The following is a 19,750-nucleotide window of genomic DNA, read 5'->3' as shown; positions in this document are numbered from 1 at the left end:
CTCCATTTAAGCAGTACTAACAGGCATTTCTGTGTTTACAGCATCTCTTGCGACCTGAGAGAGTAGAAAAAAATCTTGAAAAGAATACATGGCCTTTTTTCACACGCCTTTTTATCAACATCTTTTCTTGAAGTCCTGTCATCTCTCATTCTCTCATCTATCAGTCATATTTGTTTGTATTATGTGTCTATCATCTAAGCTGCTTGAAATGGAGCACTGCTCTGAAGTTCCTGAGTACCTGCTAAGCCTGCTGAGGACTTTGGAATCCTTCAGAAGAAAGAGAGGACACTCCAAGCCTTTGGCAAAATCTTCATTTTGAGCCTAATGGTTGCTGCTCTTTCAACTGCGTGCTGTCCCTGCTCTCAGCTGCTGGAGTAGCTGTGCAGACACCAGAGCACAGATGAAGCAGGAAAGAAGTGGAGTCTTCTGTACTTTCCATTTCTCAGTCTCAGCATTTAAGAGGTGAGATCACTTAGAAGAGTCTGGCAACCGTTTTCTGAACTCAGTCATAATCTGCCACTATTTTAAACAACACAGCAGAAGAAGGTCACGCTGCCTACCAAACCCTGACTTATGGGGCTACTAGTTCAGATGGTCATTCACATGGGAATAGGATCGCAGTAATTAGAATGGGAAGCAAATCAGGCTTCAAATCATGTTTTCACTGGCATCTAATGTAAAATATAAATGTTCCCTCAGACAAAGTTTGGAACTCATTAGTTTGTCTGTCTGGAAACTAAGAAAAGTAAATATTTTAATAGCTGTACTACAACCAGGCTTGTAAACATGTAGATTGATAACTATGCTTTGTTGCAGTAATATTCCCTGCTATAGTGTAACACTCAGACAAGAGTTCTGCTATTGATTTTAGAAGTTGGAATTTTTTCAATTCTCATCCTTCTTCAGAGGCATAAGAACAGCTCAATGCCTGCCGGCGTTTACCACATTGTGGTTTTTCAGATAAAGGAGTAACAACAAAGATGGGAAAAAGCTGCTCAAATTTTGCTACGTAAAAGCTAATTATAAATCAAGACAACATAAAAAAAAAATTAATCCCTTGAGCATCCTTCTGATCTTTGATTGCTGTAACTGAGATCAATAGCCTGCTTTATACCAACAAACTTTAAACTGTGTTTGTTTATCCAACCCACAAACTCAAATACAATGTTCTGCTTCAGCGCTGACTTGAAGCTAATGTTAAAGCTGCTTGACAGTGCTCAAGAGCAACACTCAGTCAAATATTACTGTGCTGTTAAGCCACAGTCTTTGAATCTTGGGTTAATTTTTAATGTCAAACAGTTTTACAAAAACCACCGATCTGAAAATATTATGAGAAACAGACCTCCAATTGATAACCTGCTAGAGCTCTACCCTTGCCATGGAAACAGTAAAAACGCAATCTACTTTGCTTTGCTTTGCAACTTCATCTAGCATGCTTTAAAAGGAGATAGATATATATTTTACATACGGGATTGGATTAGAAGTGTTCCAGATGTATCAAAATGAATGTGAAAGCTTGCTGAAACAGATCAGCATATACTGCTGGAAAGCCACAGATGTGTGGGAACACAATACTAAGGATATGCTAACGTTTCCGTTTTCCTAAATTCCTCCTATTAATGGTGCTCTATAGCTGTATACTGTAGTAACAGTATAGATTTAGATACGTTTCTTGTTTTAGTCACTTTTAAGGGGAGAAGAGACTCCATGTAAACAACTTCAGTAAATTACTTTACTGAAACAATTCCTATTTCTTAAATATTCTTTGCTCACTGTGCATTATTTCATGACATCCAAAATCCATTTTGAAATAACACCTTCTAAACACAAGAGCATTTCTAAACATTAGTGTTCTCAAGAACTGCATCAGATATTCTGCTGCGTGAAAACATAGATTCCCAATTTGTGGCCCCAGTAAAAGTAAGTAATCCCGTGGTTATCATTTTGAGGTACATCCAATTTTTGCATAGTGCAATTTGGGAAAACAATATGAATATAATAGATGGAATTTCTTCTACAGCTTACCATTTCCTAGGGCTGCCAGTGCTCACCCAGTCCTCAGGACAAATTCCACGACTTTCAAACTGTGGGCTAGATTCACTACATTGCACCAACTGCCCCTGACTAATGGGCTTTTTTGGCAACAAAGTAGTTGTGTCATGGAATGAAAAATATGTGGAAATTTCTTCTGTTAACATAAGGATATCATTTTGCAAGAAAAAATCCCATCTGAGTCTTTTAGATGAGTAATTGTAAATTTGCTATTACTGAAACAGCTGACAGCAGCTATAAATGTACCAAGCATAGAGCTATATGTTTGCTTTACATAAAGGAAAGTATTAGATTTCTCATCTACTTTTCTGGTCTAGAACGCTGTAAGGACTATCCTGTAAACCATCACAAATTTCTACAGTTCAGCTGCAATGGGCTTCTTTAAGGTGTGTCACTATTTGTGTATCATCTAACACCAGTGATGCCTCAAAATCTTCCCTTCAATGTAAATGTTTCAGCACCTTGCTCAATGCACTGAATTTTCTTTCATGCCTTACATATGGTTCTAATAAAATGTGTTCGGGTTTTTTTTTGTAAAATTGTTGTATTAGCCAAATGTTTTATATGCAAACATGTATGAAAATAAACACATTAGTTTTCTGAACTGTATGAGTTTTGACTACTGGAGTCAAAACCCAGTTACTCCTGACATAAATTACTCAATTTTGCAGCTTCTATGAAAAGACCTTCGTGTCAATGCTGACAGAAAGAAGCAGCACAGAAGCTAACTGGAGCTGTGGTGCTTAATATTATCTTCTCAGAAAAGTCCTGCTTCTTCCTCATAAACTGCAATTCAGAAATAACTATGACAAGGTCTTGGTAGTTCGTAACTCAGAATTATGTTGGTTTGTGAGTTGTGGCTCAGTGTATCCTACTCTCCGACTCCAGCACCCCCATTCAGCGTGGACCAGACACACGGGCCTAATCAAGTCATGTCCTTCATTTCAATACCATGACTCACACACTTTGCTGGTTGCATTTCTGTGCTAATATTCCTTGAAATTAAAGTTAACATAGGAGAAGTGGAGTTTCAGATGCAGAAGAGCACTCCTTGGATCAAGGACATACTCTGGCTCTACGGCATGGTCTGGCAGAACCTCACATGATGAAAATTCTTCAATATCCAGCACCACCTACCTCATCATGAGAGCACCTCCTTACAGGAACACCTTTTCTTAAAGCAGAACAGTCATCTGGCTGTCACCCAGTGCTCCTCAGGTTTTAAACTGATTTGCTGTAAATATCAAAATAAAATATAAAGATAGGGAAGAATTTAGTTCAAATGAGTTTAAAGAGAATCTAAGTACCTCAGACTGAGGAAGAATAGGAGTAGTTCTAGTTGATGTAAATATGTAATTAATATGTACTAAATATATATTTTCTATATATTAATTACTTATATCGAGGGCAAGAATTGTTCTTTTAAAGAACAGGTTAGACAACATTTGTTGGAAATTACTCACTAAATCAATTAACTTTCTTGGGAAAAAAAAAACAAAACAAAAAGCACTATCTTTTGGAACACAAAGTGTTTCTCCAGGAGCTCAAGAACTTGCCTTTTTTTTTCCCTATGTGTAATGATTGGTCTATTAAAAGATAACTGCTTTTCCTTACAGATCTTGCCTTGCTTGTATCATCAGTACAGACCCATTACATCACCCACAGCATGGGAACACTTCATGATTCACTGACTACTAAGTTGGAAAGGTGGACTATTTTTTCCAGCAGCCACCTGCTTTTCAAGGGCGTGGTTGCTTTTTGCCCCCTGCAGATGATAAGCAGGCAGGCATGCTGGCAGGACTCACAGGAGCCAGCTGTGACCTTACCTTTGTGGCTGTTGGCTCTGCCTGCAAGAGACTTGCAGCTCTGCTGGATGCCTGCTGAATCCCTGTGGTCTCACCATAATGTTTATCCATGATGCTGCAGCTCCTGCTTCATGACTGTGCTCCATGTCACTCAAAATCTGACTGTGTGCTGTCCTTGCTTCCTGAACTGTTGCTCCAAGGATCTGTAAAATGACAAAATTAGCCTTTTTGGGGGGGAGCAGGTGATGGATGAGACAAATGAATCCCATCCTTCATCCTTCTAGGAACAGTAGAAGAATCTCCACTAATGAACTAGATAAAATAATTTTGTAGGTTGGAGTCTAATGTCAGCACTGCCATTTTGATAGACCATTGTGTTCCTCATACCCTTTTGTGGAGCCTTTCAGATCTGCTTTCCACAGTTACAAATACAGAACTCTGTAACCTGTAGGAGTGGCAGCAAGGGATCCACTCCAGTTCTGAGCACAGGGTTATGCTCTTTACACAGAGAAAAGCAGGGGAAGCATAAAGCATACAACTCTGACTGACCTCTCCACTCAGGCTTTGTCATTGTCCATGGAAGCAGCCATACTGAATAGAATAGTACACAAGCTGAACCCACCTCTCAGACATATGTGTTCTTAGTATAAAAGCAGAAATGAATTTTTTGTCCTCTTGTTGTTCTATGTACCTTATCATCTGGCCATCATTTGCTGAAATGCCCTGCTGAATGTGTAAGCATGCCCATCATCCTGTACAAGCAGGGATGCTGGGCTTTCTTGCCATTATTATTATGGATGTCCTGTGTTTGCATTGCGAGTAAAGAGCTCACACAAAATCAAATGATTCCTTTCAGACACAGATAACAGAAACAAACAAACAAAAACCAACACTGATTATGTTGTAGGTATTTATCTGCAGCCTCCTTGAAGCCAGGATGGTTTCACTCAGCTGTTACTTCCTTAGGCAGATTTATGGGATTGTGCAGGCTATAGCATTTCTAGTGGCATAGTTTGCAAGTGAACGCATCTGTGGTACATTCTTCAAGATACGTTCTTCATTTTGAGATTTGGGTGTTTTTTTTATTTAATCATCCTTTAACCTTTACAACTCCCACACATTCTCATTGTATATATGCTTGCAAATTTCCCAGCAGAAGAATAAAACTCCACCGGAGCATATTGTACTTTTAAATGCTGTGAAGAAAACAGAACCCTTTCCACACCGTGCTGCTGCTATCATCAGTTATGCCAGGGCAACCGAGACCTGTGAGAAGTGAGGCTTCTAAGAAAACACCCTCTGAAATATGCCCTTGCTCGTTATTCAGGCCTTTCCATTCTTTCTAGCAACGGCTCAAAATTCAAGCACAAATCATCCAAAAGCGTGCCTGAGCCCAGAGGTGCAGGATGAATGCCCAGGCGAGCCAGGCTGCCCTGCTTTCAGCAAGCAGCGTGTGGTGGCTGGGCACAACCCCTGAGTGCCCGGGCCTGGGGCTGCCACCTGTGCAGCCTGTCCCTGCCCCAGGCCTGCTGCAGGTCAGCAGTCCCAGGTTGGGGCTCCGCTGTCACCATTCAGCCCCAGGCTCAAGTGCTGGCTGGCCGGGGTTTCTCTCATTTGTGAAGATGCAAAAAACGGGGTGTTTGTGGAACAGCATCCAAGCACAGGAAGACGAGGTGGCAGCAAGCCACTGGGGTCTGGGGGTGACCGGCCAGCTAGAGCTGCTTCAGCCCCCACACCGGGGACAAGCAGACACTCGCTTTCAAGCACCGTCGCTCACTCGCCGCTCGGCTAAGGGTCTCCCACGGACGAGAGGCGCTGAGAAGCGGGCAGCGAAACGGCGCGGACGGGCACCGCTCTGCTGTCCAACACAGCGTCACCGCGCGGACGCGCGACGCCCCGCGGAGGCACAGCCCCGGCCCACGCTGAGGCGCACCCCGCCCGCCGAGGCGCGGGGCGGGTCGGGGGCGGGCCGCGGGGCTGCACCGAGCCCCGGACCGGAGCAGTGAGCTGCCGCCGATAGAGCGCAGCCTCCTCCCCATCCGCTGCGAGCGGCGCCCGCGCTGCCACATCGGCACCGCCGCTCCGCCAGACGCTGCCCGGAGCAGAGCGGGAGCCCCCGCGCGCCGGGAGATGGAGCCCCGCTGCCGCGCTTGCTGCCGCTGCCGCCCGCCGGGACCCGCGCTCCGCCAGGGCCGCCGTTGCGAGTGCCGGGCCGGGCAGCGCGGCGCCGCCGCCTAACGCCGCAGCCGAGGGGGAGGCCCTCCGCCCGCAGAGCCCCCTCCTTCCCGCCCTCCCGCCGCCGCTTCCCCGCCCCCGCCCGGCGCTCGGCCGGGCTCCGCCGCCCGGAGCGGGCCATGGCGGGGCGATGAGGGAGCGGCCGCCCCTGCCCGCAGGCTGCGAGGGGAGGCGGGGAGCGACGGGGCCGAACGGCTCGGGGGGATGTGGGGCGCGGGGGCCGCGGCGCTGCAGTTGCTCTCCCGGGCCGTGAGGCAGGGCGCCCGGCAGGAGCTGGGCCGCTGGCTGTCCCGGGCAGCCGGCACGGCGGCGGGAGGCGGCGGCGACCCCGGCGGCTTCGTCCCGGCGGAGGCGGCGGGGGCCGGCGGGCTGCTGCTGGGGCCCTACGCGGAGCAGGGCGGGCTGCCGCCGGCCGAGCTGCTGCTGTGCCCGCTGCCCGAGGCGGGCGGCGGCGGGCCCGGGCTGGCCGAGGCCCGCGGCTGGCGCTGCTCGTGCTGCCTGCTGGGCACCTGCTGGTGCAAGAGCTGCCTCAGCGTGTGCGTCCTGGCGGCCCTGTGCTTCGCCTCGCTGGCCCTGGTGCGCCAGTACCTGCGCGACCTGCTCCTGTGGGCCGAGAGCCTGGACAGCCTGGCCGGCGTGCTGCTCTTCACCGTGGGCTTCATCGTCGTGTCCTTCCCCTGCGGCTGGGGCTACATCCTGCTCAACGTGGCCGCCGGCTACCTCTACGGCTTCGTGCTGGGCATGGGGCTGATGGTGCTGGGCGTCCTCGTCGGCACCTTCGTGGCCCACGTGGCCTGCCGGCGGCTGCTGGCCCGCTGGGCGCTCGGCAGGATCCAGGGCAGCACGACGCTCAGTGCCGTCGTCCGCGTGGTGGAGGGCGGCAGCGGGCTCAAGGTGGTGGCCCTGGCGCGCCTCACGCCCATCCCCTTCGGGCTGCAGAACGCCGTCTTCGCGGTGAGTCCCGGCTGCGGGGAGCCGTGGCCCTGGGTTTCTTCTGGCGGTAGGGAAGCAACCCCCTGCTCGCTTCTGGTAGCCGCCTGTCCCTGTGGAGGCAGGTTCTGAGGTGCTTTGTTCAGCGGCATTAGTCTGCTCTCGGGCTTTCAGGACTGTTAGATGTGTCAGGATGCGCTGTAGTGAAATCCGCAGAAGAACTTAGTGGTTTTAGAGTGCCTGTGTTTTTGAAGCGATCAGAGTGGGAAGATGAGTTGTATTTTCAGGCAGCCTTGCCTAAGCTGCTCCCTACACTGGTTAGTATTAATGTTTGTATTGGAAAGAAGGCAGTGGACAGAGTCTTCATACGTGAAAGGGTGCAGCGTGTTTTGGGCAGAGCAGACAGGTGCAGATTCAGAGCTGTACCGCCAAAAGTGAGCTCAGCTCGAGCCTGGTAAGCACCCGCTTTTCTTTCCTACTTCTAGACAAATATACCTACGTAACTTAATATTTTAGAGATATAATATTACTGTTTTTTTATCATAAGAAAGTAAGAAAGGACATGCAGTACACTTTTTTTGAGCTCATGCTGATGCTGGGGTGCTTTATTACTTTACAGCATAGTCAAATAAAACACCGTGCTCAATTGTTAATTGAGAACATGTAACATGAGCTACGACATTACCAAAAAATAAGGAGGTTGCATCAAATCTAGGAATTCAAAACTGCTTCTCACAGCGAGTGAAGTTTCAGCTAAGTCTGGAATTCAGAGTTCAATCAGTGCAGACTTAGCTGTGCTGATGTTTTTTAAATCTGACTTACTTGAAGATTTAAATTTAAAATGCAAGGAGATTTGGGGGATCCTAACCATCCGTCCGTTTCCCGTGTTTACAACTTAAGCAATGATTTTGAAAAGGATTATTCTTAATAGTAAAAAACAGTAAACTGAAGTTTTGAGAAAATCTAAACATCTTTAATTTTCCAGCAGTCTGGTTTAGCTTGTTTTCTTTGTGCATATTTATAAGTAAACTGAAGAGAAAATGAAAGGGAATGTGGGAAGTGACAACTGAGGTCTAGGGACAAGGGGTAGCCTTGAGGTGAGAGAGAATGGATGGGTTTCTCCAAGCACTTGTTCCATGATATGCGTTTTGGGAACTGCAAGGAAATGTAGAGAAGGAAGGAAGAGAGCATTCTGGCATTTGACTATTTACAGGCTCACGTATTTCCAAACTGCATTTAAGAAGAAAATTTCTTTTTATGAAATGGGAATTTGTTAGTTTCTCACCAGCCAGTCACCAACACCTTGCTTCTTAAGGCCATTCTGCAGCTGTTGGTGAAAGCACAGAGTACTGGGAGCAGTGGAGTAATGTATTCACATGCCTTTCTGGAAGACCTAGAAACTTGTAAGATGAAAGCATGTTTGTATGTTTTTAAGTGGGTTTCATGTATTTGTTGCTCCTCTAGCATGCCGCCAGCATGGCCAGGGCAGTGCTGATAGCTCCAACTGAAGTGTTCAGCCCTCTCCCTTTTGCAGCTCTGAGTGTTTTGAAGGTAGATCTGTAAGGAGGCACAGTGTGCAGGTTATCACCTCATCCAGCTAATCGGTCTCTTGTGCTAGGTTTGTGCAATCTGATTATCTGCAGTGCCTGGTGTAGCCTAGATCAGAATTCATAACTTACTTTTTCATTTCTGAGAGGGCTATTGTGTGGAAGATATAAGTGGACTAGAAATTTTAGTGCTTAAATGTATGTCTCTGGTTTCAGAAATGAAATATTTCTGGAATACTTCTCAGTGAAGTAAGATTTCAAGAAGTGTTATGTGCTTTGCAGCCCTGTGCAGGCTGCTTATTTTCCGTATTGGGAAGTTGGTAGCTATTATTCAATTATTTTTATTCTGCACTTTTTTTAATTTTGTGAGAACGTAAAAAAACATTGGAATTGTCCTTTGCTCTCAATTTATAAGCCTACCTGATCTGAAACATGTGGATTGATAAATTCAGGGAGAAGCTCGCTGCAGCCACCGAAGGCTTGTGACTCCCAAACAGCATCCTGGCAGAGAGTGTGTTTTTTTTTTTTTGACAGAAATGAACCAAAGGGGTCAGCTGCAAAGAATGCACCAAAGTTTTATCAGACAAAGACTGTCCAAGGCTCAGTGGGAGAGTTTCTGGCTAACAATCCTGTTACCACAGTGGTTAGTTCTTAGTTTATTTTAGTATATTGCTGTGGCCTGTAACACAGTTGTATCCATGCTTATTTTGGGATTTCACTGATATTTTTTCTGACATGAGGTCTGCTTAGAAATGTAGTCCTGTTAATGTCTGTCAGTTTGGCAGTGCAGACCGCAGGCAGGCAGGTAATGTTTTGTAGGAGGAAAGGTAAGGTAAGCTGTAAGTTTTACTGAAAATTTGTCAGGTTCCTTAGCTATGGACACTATCTGTTTCCTGCCCCATTTGGGGGAAGGGATACCAATGTAGATCAAAAACCCACAAACAAAATCTTCCTTTCCTTTCGTTAGCTTTCATCTTAGTGGAACACACAAGACAACATCCAGCATGTCCATTGACAGCCCCTCCTTCACAGTCTCTTTTGTGGCCCAAAACGCCCAGTTGCTTTAGGACAGATCCTGAGTTGCAAACGTGCCTTTGCTGCTAGAGTGTCCTTAATATTTATTCAGAAATGAAAGAGGTGCCTAGGAGTGCTAAAACGGTTTTTGGAAGTTTCCCAGTTCCATTAGGTTTAATGACAGTGTCCTACTTAGGAGATCCTGTCTCAGTGCTAGCGTTTCAGAGAGTTTTAATAGCAGTTCCTTCATTCCCTTGGCAATAAGGGAAGTTTCAGTTGTGCATCCTTATTACATGACCCAGATTACTATAATTTCTTTTTTAAGTCTGTCATGGTTTTATGATTTTTGTTATCAGTATTCCACATCATAACATCATGTGGTGCACTGGGAGTTAAAGAGTTGACAAGTCTTCTGAAAGCATCAGTCAAATATGAAGTTCTGACACAACTCTGTAGTGCTTTTTCATTAGAAACCTACATTAAACTTGCATAGAGTGGGAAATCTATTATTTGTGTTACTGCTGTGTATTTAAGTCCATGGGAGCTGTAATTTGCAGTGTGAAGATTGGAATCATCTTATTGGATCTTATTCCAGTGAATTACTCTTGATCTTTATGCTTCATTGCATTTTCCTCTTCCATTGCCCTTCCTTCTCCCAAAAACTTTCCACTGATAATGCTTAGAGCTGCAAGAATCTGACAGTGTGACTCTTACAGTAACCAAAGTTTATTTTAAGAATAGTATGATGAAGTGAGTAACTTTGCTGCTATTCTTTTGTCTTCAACTTTGTACAGAACTTTCAAGGTCAGTAATCTCCTTGTAGTCTCCCAGTGTTAGGAGCTGTTCTTAATTAGAACTGTTTCATTATTATGTGATCAACTGAATTGTCTAGAAAACGCATCAGACCTTTTTCACAGTCATTTTATTTTTAACCCATTGTTTCCTTCTGATTTCATTTTCTTGCATAAATGTCTTCTGAACTCTTGGATCTTGAATCTAAAACCTCTCAATGGCTGCTGTACCGATTTAGCTATGTAAACTGTACAATGTAAACTGTCCATATACTGACCGAGAAAAGAAATTTCTTGGAAAAGAGAGGAGAAATATCTTGAAGTATTCTTCATCTTTTTTTTCCAGGAAAGATGAAGAAAAGCTGTAGTTGTGTGTATTGTTTTGTTCACTAATCAAGTTTGATACCAAATACCTTTGGCAGAGAATCTTCATGATGCCTATCTGCAGAGGTTCCTCTGAAAGTAATGCATCCTTCTTATTTTCATGGAAACTACAACAGCTACAGGAGCACAATAGCACTGTCTGATAGAGGAAATTCTCAGCTACAGATCACTATTTTTCAACACCACTGTTAGCTATGCATTTTTGCCAGCGATGAGCAAGAGTCTACATGCCACACTCATAAAAATCTGCGCCAGCAGAGGTGACCCACTGTTTCACAGCTGCTATGACAGTATCATTGCTTGGAAAAGGTTGCCCCTGAGTTCAGCTTTCATCAGCCCAAACAGATGGAAGTCAGAAGGTGCCAAATCTGGACTATATGGTGAGCATGGTAGGACAGTCCAGCTGAGATGGGCAGAGTGCTCTGTGGTCTTCAAACTGGTACGAGGCCTGCATTATTGTGCTACACAAGAAAGGTTGTTTTCTTCTCTGGCCTGACTCGGGAAGTTTGAGCCTTCAGCTTAAGCAGTGTCATGAGGCACTTATCAGATTTGATGGCTTTTCCATGTTCCAGGAAGTCCAGAAGGATCACCCTTTTCCAGTACCGAAAGACAGTGCTCATCCCTTCACCCACTGAGAGCTGCATCTTGAACTTTTTCTTAGATGGGGAATTCATGTGGCACCACTCTGTGGACTGTCAATTTGACTCAGGCTCAGAGTGGTATCACCACGTCTCATTACCAGTAATGATATGATCCACAAAAGTATCGCCTTCAGCCTCGTATTGGTTCAATAGATCTTGACAAACTTGCTTATGGTGTTCTTTCTGTTCTTGTGTAAGGATTCACGGGACCCACCTGGTGCAAACTTTGCGATATTCCAAGATTGCTACCATCATTTCCAATGCTTTGATGTTCATACTCAGCTCCGTACACAGTTCCTTTGTTGTAATCTGCCAATTTGCACGGCTGTGCTGGTGGAGATGCTCTTCATTTTGTGGTGTGACAGCAGTGCGTGACTGTCTGGAACGTGGCTTGTCTTTCACATCACTGTCACTACTGCTGAAACACACCACCCACTGCCTCACTGTGCTCACGTCCACTGTCTGATCTCTGTAACATTTAGTAAGCATTAAATGTCAGTGGGTGCCATTTTTTCTGCATGGAGTTCAGCGACACACCTTTGCTCCGTACGCACTTTCACGTTAGATGCCGTTCTGTCAGACTGCCCCTCTGCTGCCATCTGTCACGCGGCAACAAAATGTAATGGAATATTGGTGGGAAGGTTCAGCCCATACTGCCATACCGCCAGTATCCGCCTCTCCTGTTGTGGGCCAACAAATAGGAGACATTACTTTCTGAGCAGCCATTATATCTCTCTACTTAATTGATATGTATCTTAATGAGCTGTATAACTTCCACTGCAGAGGCAAATTGTATCTGCCTGGCCTGCTACGCTGCCATTCTGTTTACCTAGGTCATATTTAGTACAGCAAAATTTTGAACGGTTACCTTTTGTTTCTATATGTTTAAAACCCGAAGGAAACAGGCCATATTTGTATCAGTTTTTGTTTTGAACTTTCACTTTTGATAGAGTACTTTCTTCAAATTCTCATGAATTGTAGGTCTCTGTTCGCTATGAAGAAGTAAATATTTTAAATGAACAGTGTAATTACATCCTTAAAGACATGCGCAGAGATGCTGTAAAATGTAAGATGAGGTAAAATTAATACATTTTAAAAGACAATATGAGAACTAGCCATGTACTGTCCTATTGTATCGCTGTAGATTCACTGACAGTGAAAAGTTTAAGTGAAGAAACAAGTTCTTTTTATTTTCTGACATTGATGTTTCTGAGAGAGGCAGTGTAGTTGGCTGTGCACATGAGTTGTATTGTTATGGGACATGGCTTCTTACACATTTGTTTTTAACTTAGGTTACGGATCTATCGCTGCCCAACTACCTGATGGCTTCTTCAGTTGGGCTGCTTCCTACTCAGCTGCTGAACTCGTACTTGGGAACTACCTTGCGCACCATGGAGGACGTGATCGCGGAACAAAGTGTTAGTGGCTATTTTATATTCAGTTTACAGGTATGTTAAAACAAGGGTTTTCATAAGCTTTGGTATCAGTAATGTCACTATTGTGACGCTCTTCATAATTGTTTTGGTAAGCAGTGACTCCTTGGAACAGTCTTCTGTTTCAGCGTATTTTTTTTTGTCCCTTCAGTTTTTTGGTCATCTGCTGTACCAGTGAGATTTGAGTTAGAATTTTGCTTCTGTAGATAGTGGGGAAGCTTCATTCCTGTAGCATTGTCTCTTCAAGTCACTGAATCTTTACTTTGGAGATTGTATGCTCCCGGAAGTGTGTATGAGGTGTGCAAAGATTGAGCATTGCAGGTTCTTCTTGTGGATTGTATCACTTCCAGTCTAAAAGAGGTGAGCTGTAAAAGGTTTGGGGGGATGCTTATTCAAGTGTTAAGAGCTGTCACCTGGAGACATAATGACTCCCTAGTCTGAGGCAGCCAACCTCTTGCAGTCCGAGAGCTAAGCTAGCATGGCTGAGTAGCAGGGGCTTTAGAAGTGTTTGATTTATACATTGGTATCTTCAGTAGATTGTGTAAAGCCAATCATACTGATTTTTCACAGGTTTGTGTGTGATGACTGCTTGATAACCCAGACAAAAGAGTTTCCAGTGTACTGTTCTGCTTTGGTTTTGTTTTCTTCTATTACAACTATTTAATTCTTTCATACCCCATGTGATACAAAACAGAACTTACTCAGTGCTTCCCTTTTCTGCCGCAGTTTTGTCCTGTCAGGTTTTGTTCTGGTTACCCTCTGTAGTAATCTGTTGCTGAATTTTAGACTTGTCAAAGCATCCTTACACTGAAGTCAGTGGGCTCTCAGCTGTAAAGCAGTGTGCTTTGGGTGCTTAGACTTCCAGTTAGTTCTGCGGTAATTTATCTTCCTCAGTGTTTACGATCATAAAGCTGATGTTTATCAACACTGAGATACAAAACTAATTCATTTTAACCCATCACCATCCTGTAACTTGCACATTCTTAAACAGGTCATGTAATTAAAAGGTTTAATGTAAAAGGCTTGATATTAAAATGTCTTTGTGACTGTGAACTAAGAAACCTCAATAGATCTGGTTGAAAATCAGTGTTTACTCGATCAACTTGTATTTTAGTTGTGAAATTTTATGTGCTAGAATCATAGAATCATTAAGGTTCAAAAAGACCTCGAGGATGATGTAGTCCAGCTGTCAACCTACCACCAGTATTGCCCACTAAACCATGATGCTCCCTAGCTAGCAACTGTATGTAAGCAGCGATGGTGTAGAAAGCCACAGAGCTGAACAGTTCTGCAGGTTTTTTCAGCTGGAAATCGAGAGATTTGTGAAATTCAGAGACAGCACAGAAAAGTAGCAGTGTGAGATCTAAAGCAAAGAGCTGGGCTTTGTTCTGCCCAATTACAGGCGATTCAAGAGAACAGCGGGGTTAGTAGCTTTTAGTGGGCTTTCCTTTTTCTTCCTCTTTTTTTTTTTTTCCTCCCCATTAAGGTTTCTTAAAATGACACTGTAGTGTAAATGTTGGTCAGGTAAGCACCAGCTGAAAGGGCTGAATGTCCAAATAGATGTGCTTGCCACCTTGACAACAGTTCATAAAAGCTGACTAAGTCCATTAGTGGAGAAATTGCTTACGTTCTCCCTGTTTCTCCCAGGCATCTGCCTGGTGCTTTGCCTGGCTGTGTGGCTTTGATGGGACTTTGATTTAGTAAACAGCTGTAAAAATTAATCATACTTCATAGTTGCCAACGTGTATATATTTTTAAATGATTTGTCTAGGAAACCTGAGCCTACTGGTAGTAATATTTCTCAAGCCTGTCAAGTTTAAATATTTGGGTAGGCTTTTAGAATATGGTTTTTCCTGTATGCTCAGAACATGGTGTCTGCAAGTGTATATTTGACTCCTATATCGGCAGCCTTTTGAGTCCTTTAGTGAATAAGTGAGAAAATAGCTTTTGTCACAGGCAGTGGTGAGGTCTCCATTCTTGGATGTTTCCAAGAAGTCCTGAGCAGCCCGGTCTGTTTTGGCAGCTAACCCCATTTTGAGCAGCAGGTTGGGCTTGAGACCTCCCATGTGCCTTCCAGCCTCAATTATACTGTGACCATACTTGTTGCTGATTGCGGTTGGTTTCCTAAAACATTTTTTGAAAAGGCAGAATAATTTACTTCTTTTAAAGGGACCGTCATTATGAGACAGCTCTGTTTTCTTTGAAGATTTTATTTTTTTTAAGGAGGATCTGTGCTGAAAACGGTATTCAGTGTTTGATTGAAACCAAAGGCTGCTTCTGGGGAATGTAGTTCATGCTAATGTCCTTGAACAAGTAACTTCTAAGCCAAATATGTTCCAGTTTATTCTTGTTAACTTCAGTGGTGAAACTGTAAAAATTCTTAGTAATAAAATTCAGAGCAAAAAACCATAAACTAAAACCCTACTTTTAGATAGAATTTCCTCCTTAAGAAAATAACAACGCAAAACCAACATCCCCAGAGCCATCCTCCGGAAACCAAGTACAGGCTACTGTAAGTTGCTCAGAAACCGTGGTTCTGCCCTATTTTGTCCTGACCTCTGAGAAGCACAACACTGCTGCTTTCTGCTATCTTCCCTGTTAGTGGGGGAAAGACAAGAGGTTTTATTCCCTTTTTTCTGCATCATTCTGCCTCTGCTGTTTGTCAAATTACTAATAACCATTAAAATTTTAACCTATTATTCACTTGGTATGTGGAAACAGCTCTCGTGGTTTCTAGTGCCATCATTCCACTTCTGAGTGAAGTTATTTTTGCCAAGAGGTAGGGCAAGGCGATTACTTTCTAACAAGTATGTGAATGACAATGGAAAGAAACTAACTATATTTTAAATTCAAATTAATACTAAGGTTCTATATAGTGTCTTAGTTTTGGTATGCTGGTAGCAGTGTATGTTGACTTGTTGGTTAGTTCGTTTCCCTTTTCAGTATTTTGCCTTTGAAGCATTAAGTCAGTAGATGCTGCCATGAGTCTTCAGATTGACGGCTTTCTGTTTCGTTAAAAACAGTTGCTTTGTATTCATGCTTGCAGTTGATACAGCCTACATCACTCCTTTGTTTTATTTGCAGATTGTTATAAGCATAGGACTTATGTTTTATGTTGTTCACCGAGCTCAAGTGGAACTGAATGCAGCTATTGTAGCGTGTGAGATGGAGATGAAGACATCTCTTGTTAAAGACTGCCAACCGAGCATCAGCGGTTCGACAACATACTGCAACAAAAGGACAGTAGCGTTCTCTGGGGGAGGTGTCAATATTGTGTGATTCCAAGTATTAATAAAATAAGGTTTTGTGAACCTAAGCTATTGCCTAGAGATGTCTATGGACGATTCAGCTAGCTTTTAAAAAAATACTTCAAATGGTTACAGGTTGTACTATGGCACAAACCAACCGACCAGCTCTTGAATTGCACACGGGGTGACTTCTAGCAAGACAAGTAACACGGTGAAGTAACTGGAGATGTAAATGCAAGTTTGGCTGCACCTTTGGTCATTTATTATGCCTATCATGGCCTGTAGTCTGCACTTTAGTTTTTTTTTTCTTTGCTCCTATAAACAGAAAAATGCTTCTATAAACTGAGAAAAGTAGCACAGAGGTAAATATTTTTCTGCTTAGCGTTATTTATAAGGCTGAATAATTATATGCAGTAGAACTTTATTACTGATAAAGATGAATGAGAAAGTACGCAGTTCAATGTACAGTATTCTTGAATGTGCTTTTGCTTCCAGACCTTGGAGTGTATTATTTTGGTAACGGTGGGACCATTTGGCTTTTCCTTCATTTTTGGTTTCAGGGGTTGAGGGTGGGGAGAGAACCCTATCTAAAGTTTTGGTTGAATGTATTTTTGTAAGTCATTGAAAATGTTGCGGAGCCATGCGTATGTAGTCACACAAGCTTAAATCCTACATCGTGGGACTGAAGTGCTCTTAAATAACATTTTAAGTTACACTGTGTAATATGCAAAGTAAAAGGGAAAGTGCAGATGTTATAATAGATTGCAGTGAGGAACTTCTATTTGAAGGAAACTTCAAGAATTAACTAACTGTTGCATTGGTTTTACCACCTTGGTGATTGTAACAAAGGGCTGTTCCATGTTAATCCTATTTATAAATAGTTTGATTGGAATGGTGTTTTTCAGCTCACATGCCTGCATATAATAAGGCTTCCAGAACAGGGAGCTAAATCTCTCCCTCAAACACAGAATGAGATACTAGCAGACTAATCTTACATGAAGGTGGCCTTTATTTTATAAGTGAATCCCTCCCTCCCTTTAAAAAGCTTTAAAAATCAGTTGATATGTTTTTTTTTCTACAAGTTTTACATTTTTTTAAAGATGCAATCTATTATAAATTTCATCAGAGTGAAGAAATGAAAACTAGAGGTTTTCTTTGGAAAAATAAATAATCTAGTAATGTCTCTGAGGCTCAGGAATTCTGACTCCATTTTTGCAAGACAACACTGTATTGGATAACGCTTCTTTTACATGTGCTATGGACTGTTTTTTCACTGCATTTGAACAGACTAGATAACCTGGTAGTATTTTGTATGTGTGTGTGTGTGAATGTATGTATGTTTGTGTGGGTAAAAGGAAAGCAACAACACCTGAAGGTGACATGATGTATGTGTGTTTCCCATAGATATACATGCCAGTGTCCAATTGCTCAAACACCCACAAGTCTTCTGATACAAAAACAATGATATGTATTGCTTATTTTGTATTTATTTTGTGTAACATTTATAGGATGCTTTCAGTCTTCAAGACTGTGTTATTTTCTAACACAACACACCTGTGCCTCCTTTTTGTAAGGCTGTTTGTAGGGTCCAAGTGTTCTTGCCTTGTGGCGAATAGCAGGAGAGCAGCAAGTCTTCAAGATAGTTGGGAAGCAGATTTGATAGCCTTTGGCAGTCTTACTGCGAGGATGTACAGTAACTTGACAGCTAAGCAATCCTTGGTAGTGAAATTCAGTTTTGCTCTTCAAATGCTTATCCTTTGCGGACGGCTGTTCATGGGTCTTGCGACCTAAGGAACCAAACTTGTTAAATAACAAAGTTCAGATTGTCTCTTCTTTTTTCTTCATTATTTCATTTGTTTGTTTTTTTAAAGACAATCTGTATCTACCTGGAAGTGTTCATTTACACATCTCTGCCTCTGACAGCTCCTGTGTGAAAACAAGAGAGCCAGATAACTTTTTGATGGCGTTATTTGTCATCGCGGTATGATTGAGTCCTTCCTTAACTAAACATATAAAATGTGTTCTATTTCTTGAAACAGAATGATCCTTGAATAAATGATCTGAACTTTGCTCCATCTTGCTAAATCAACAATAGTGTTTTCAAGAGGTTATCTCTTTTTGTTGTTTTTTTTTTTTTTTAAACTAACTAAAGGTTGTGTTGATTATTGAAGAACATTTCCCAAATATGTGTTTTGAAGTGCTTTTATTTCCATGACTCTTTGTAACCAGAGTAACTTCACTATATGAACACTTTTGTAGTATGGAAATAGTTCTTAAACCTTTTGCATTTTGCTTGATACTTGTAAAATTTGTGTACAAGTTAATGGGAAATGTGCATTAAAAGGAACTTTTCTGTACCATGCCAACCATAATTTTATACAATAAATTCACTCAAATTTCTTTAAAGAAATACGTATTAAATGTTTAGGTTGCTACGAAGACGTAGTTGGAAAGAAAATGCAATGAGGTGTCGTCTTTGTACATGCACACAGAGATACTTGTCTACCTTGAAGAAGTAAAAAGTTAGGATTTCAGAATGGATTTTGCAAATTGTGAGTTACTGACAAGGGAAAGGGAAATCTTCTGTAAAATGGAAAATACTTGCTTGATTCTGTTGAATGCTTTGGAGGCTGGAGGTCTGTTTGGAGGTCTGTCGCTGCCTTTTTTCAATGGAAGAATAAGAGCATACATGTGCCTGTGAGAAATGTGCCAATTAGCCAAAAGATTGATACGTTTAAATGTAAAAGTGATGATTTCAGTTTTTTTAAGGTAGTCTTCCTACAATTAAAAACAATATGAACAGTTTAAATATTATGTGACAAATCACATTCATGCATGTTTTTGTAGCTGCAGTGGTGATGATATTACTGCTTTTTGTGCATAAAACACACCTAAATTGCTGGTCATGTAAATGAGGGAATCTTGGCCATGTGGCACCACTCTTACTTCTTCCTTACTGTGGGAAGTGCAGCTGTGTAACAATATTACCCCGATCTGACTTTACACTAGCTGTCTGCAAGGAAAAGATTTTTTTGCCCCAGGACTTTACATGCTGTCTTTGTGTTGTTCTATGTGTAACTGCAGCCAGCATTGAGAGGTCAAGTCTGAGGAGTGGTAAAACTGCTCTTCCACAGTGTGTGGTAGTGCCACACATCGCTTTGTGTTCATTTTCAGCATTCTGTGTGAGGTTTGGATTTTGACTGACCAAGGTTTTTGGAATAGTTAGCAGCCTTGAAAATAACCTAGGATGCGATGCTGAAGATGAGACACTCGCTTGCTCTGAGGTCATTCTTAATGACAGGAGCAAACAGCTGCAGTAGCTCTGTGCCAGGCTGTCTCATAGTAAATTCAAGATTGGTACCAGTCGCGTCCAGACATTAAGATGCTTTGAACTGGAGGAAACAGGAAATGGAGTGCAGAGTGGAAGCTGATGCACATCCCACCCCTGATGGATAGCACGTAGGTGCAGCGGAAGGCAGCTGTCCCTGTCCTCTTGCATCCCACAGGGTTACTGGTCTGCCCAACAGTGTGAGATGGGTCCAGCGTACAACCTCTCTTCATGGACATTAGCACTCGCATACTATTCTGCTGTAGCAATTTAATTTATGTTAATTTCCTAGTGATGAGTAGAAGTAACTTGAGTACAACTGTTCTGGCCCTTCTGTCCCTT

General features: G+C 42.8%; 1 protein-coding gene across 1 annotated transcript; it reads left to right on the top strand.

Annotated features, from left to right (window-relative positions):
* TMEM64 (transmembrane protein 64) lies at positions 5,240-18,490 on the top strand. The gene is given in 5 exon segments (XM_021386429.1): positions 5,240-5,888; positions 5,891-6,175; positions 6,178-7,046; positions 12,692-12,847; positions 15,917-18,490. Coding segments are annotated over 5 exon segments (2,130 nt in total). The 5' UTR covers positions 5,240-5,263; the 3' UTR covers positions 16,112-18,490.

This window comes from Numida meleagris, chromosome 2, assembly GCF_002078875.1.
Source record: "Numida meleagris isolate 19003 breed g44 Domestic line chromosome 2, NumMel1.0, whole genome shotgun sequence".
Taxonomy (NCBI): Eukaryota; Metazoa; Chordata; class Aves; order Galliformes; family Numididae; genus Numida; species Numida meleagris.
This window is presented reverse-complemented; position numbering and strand designations above follow the sequence as displayed.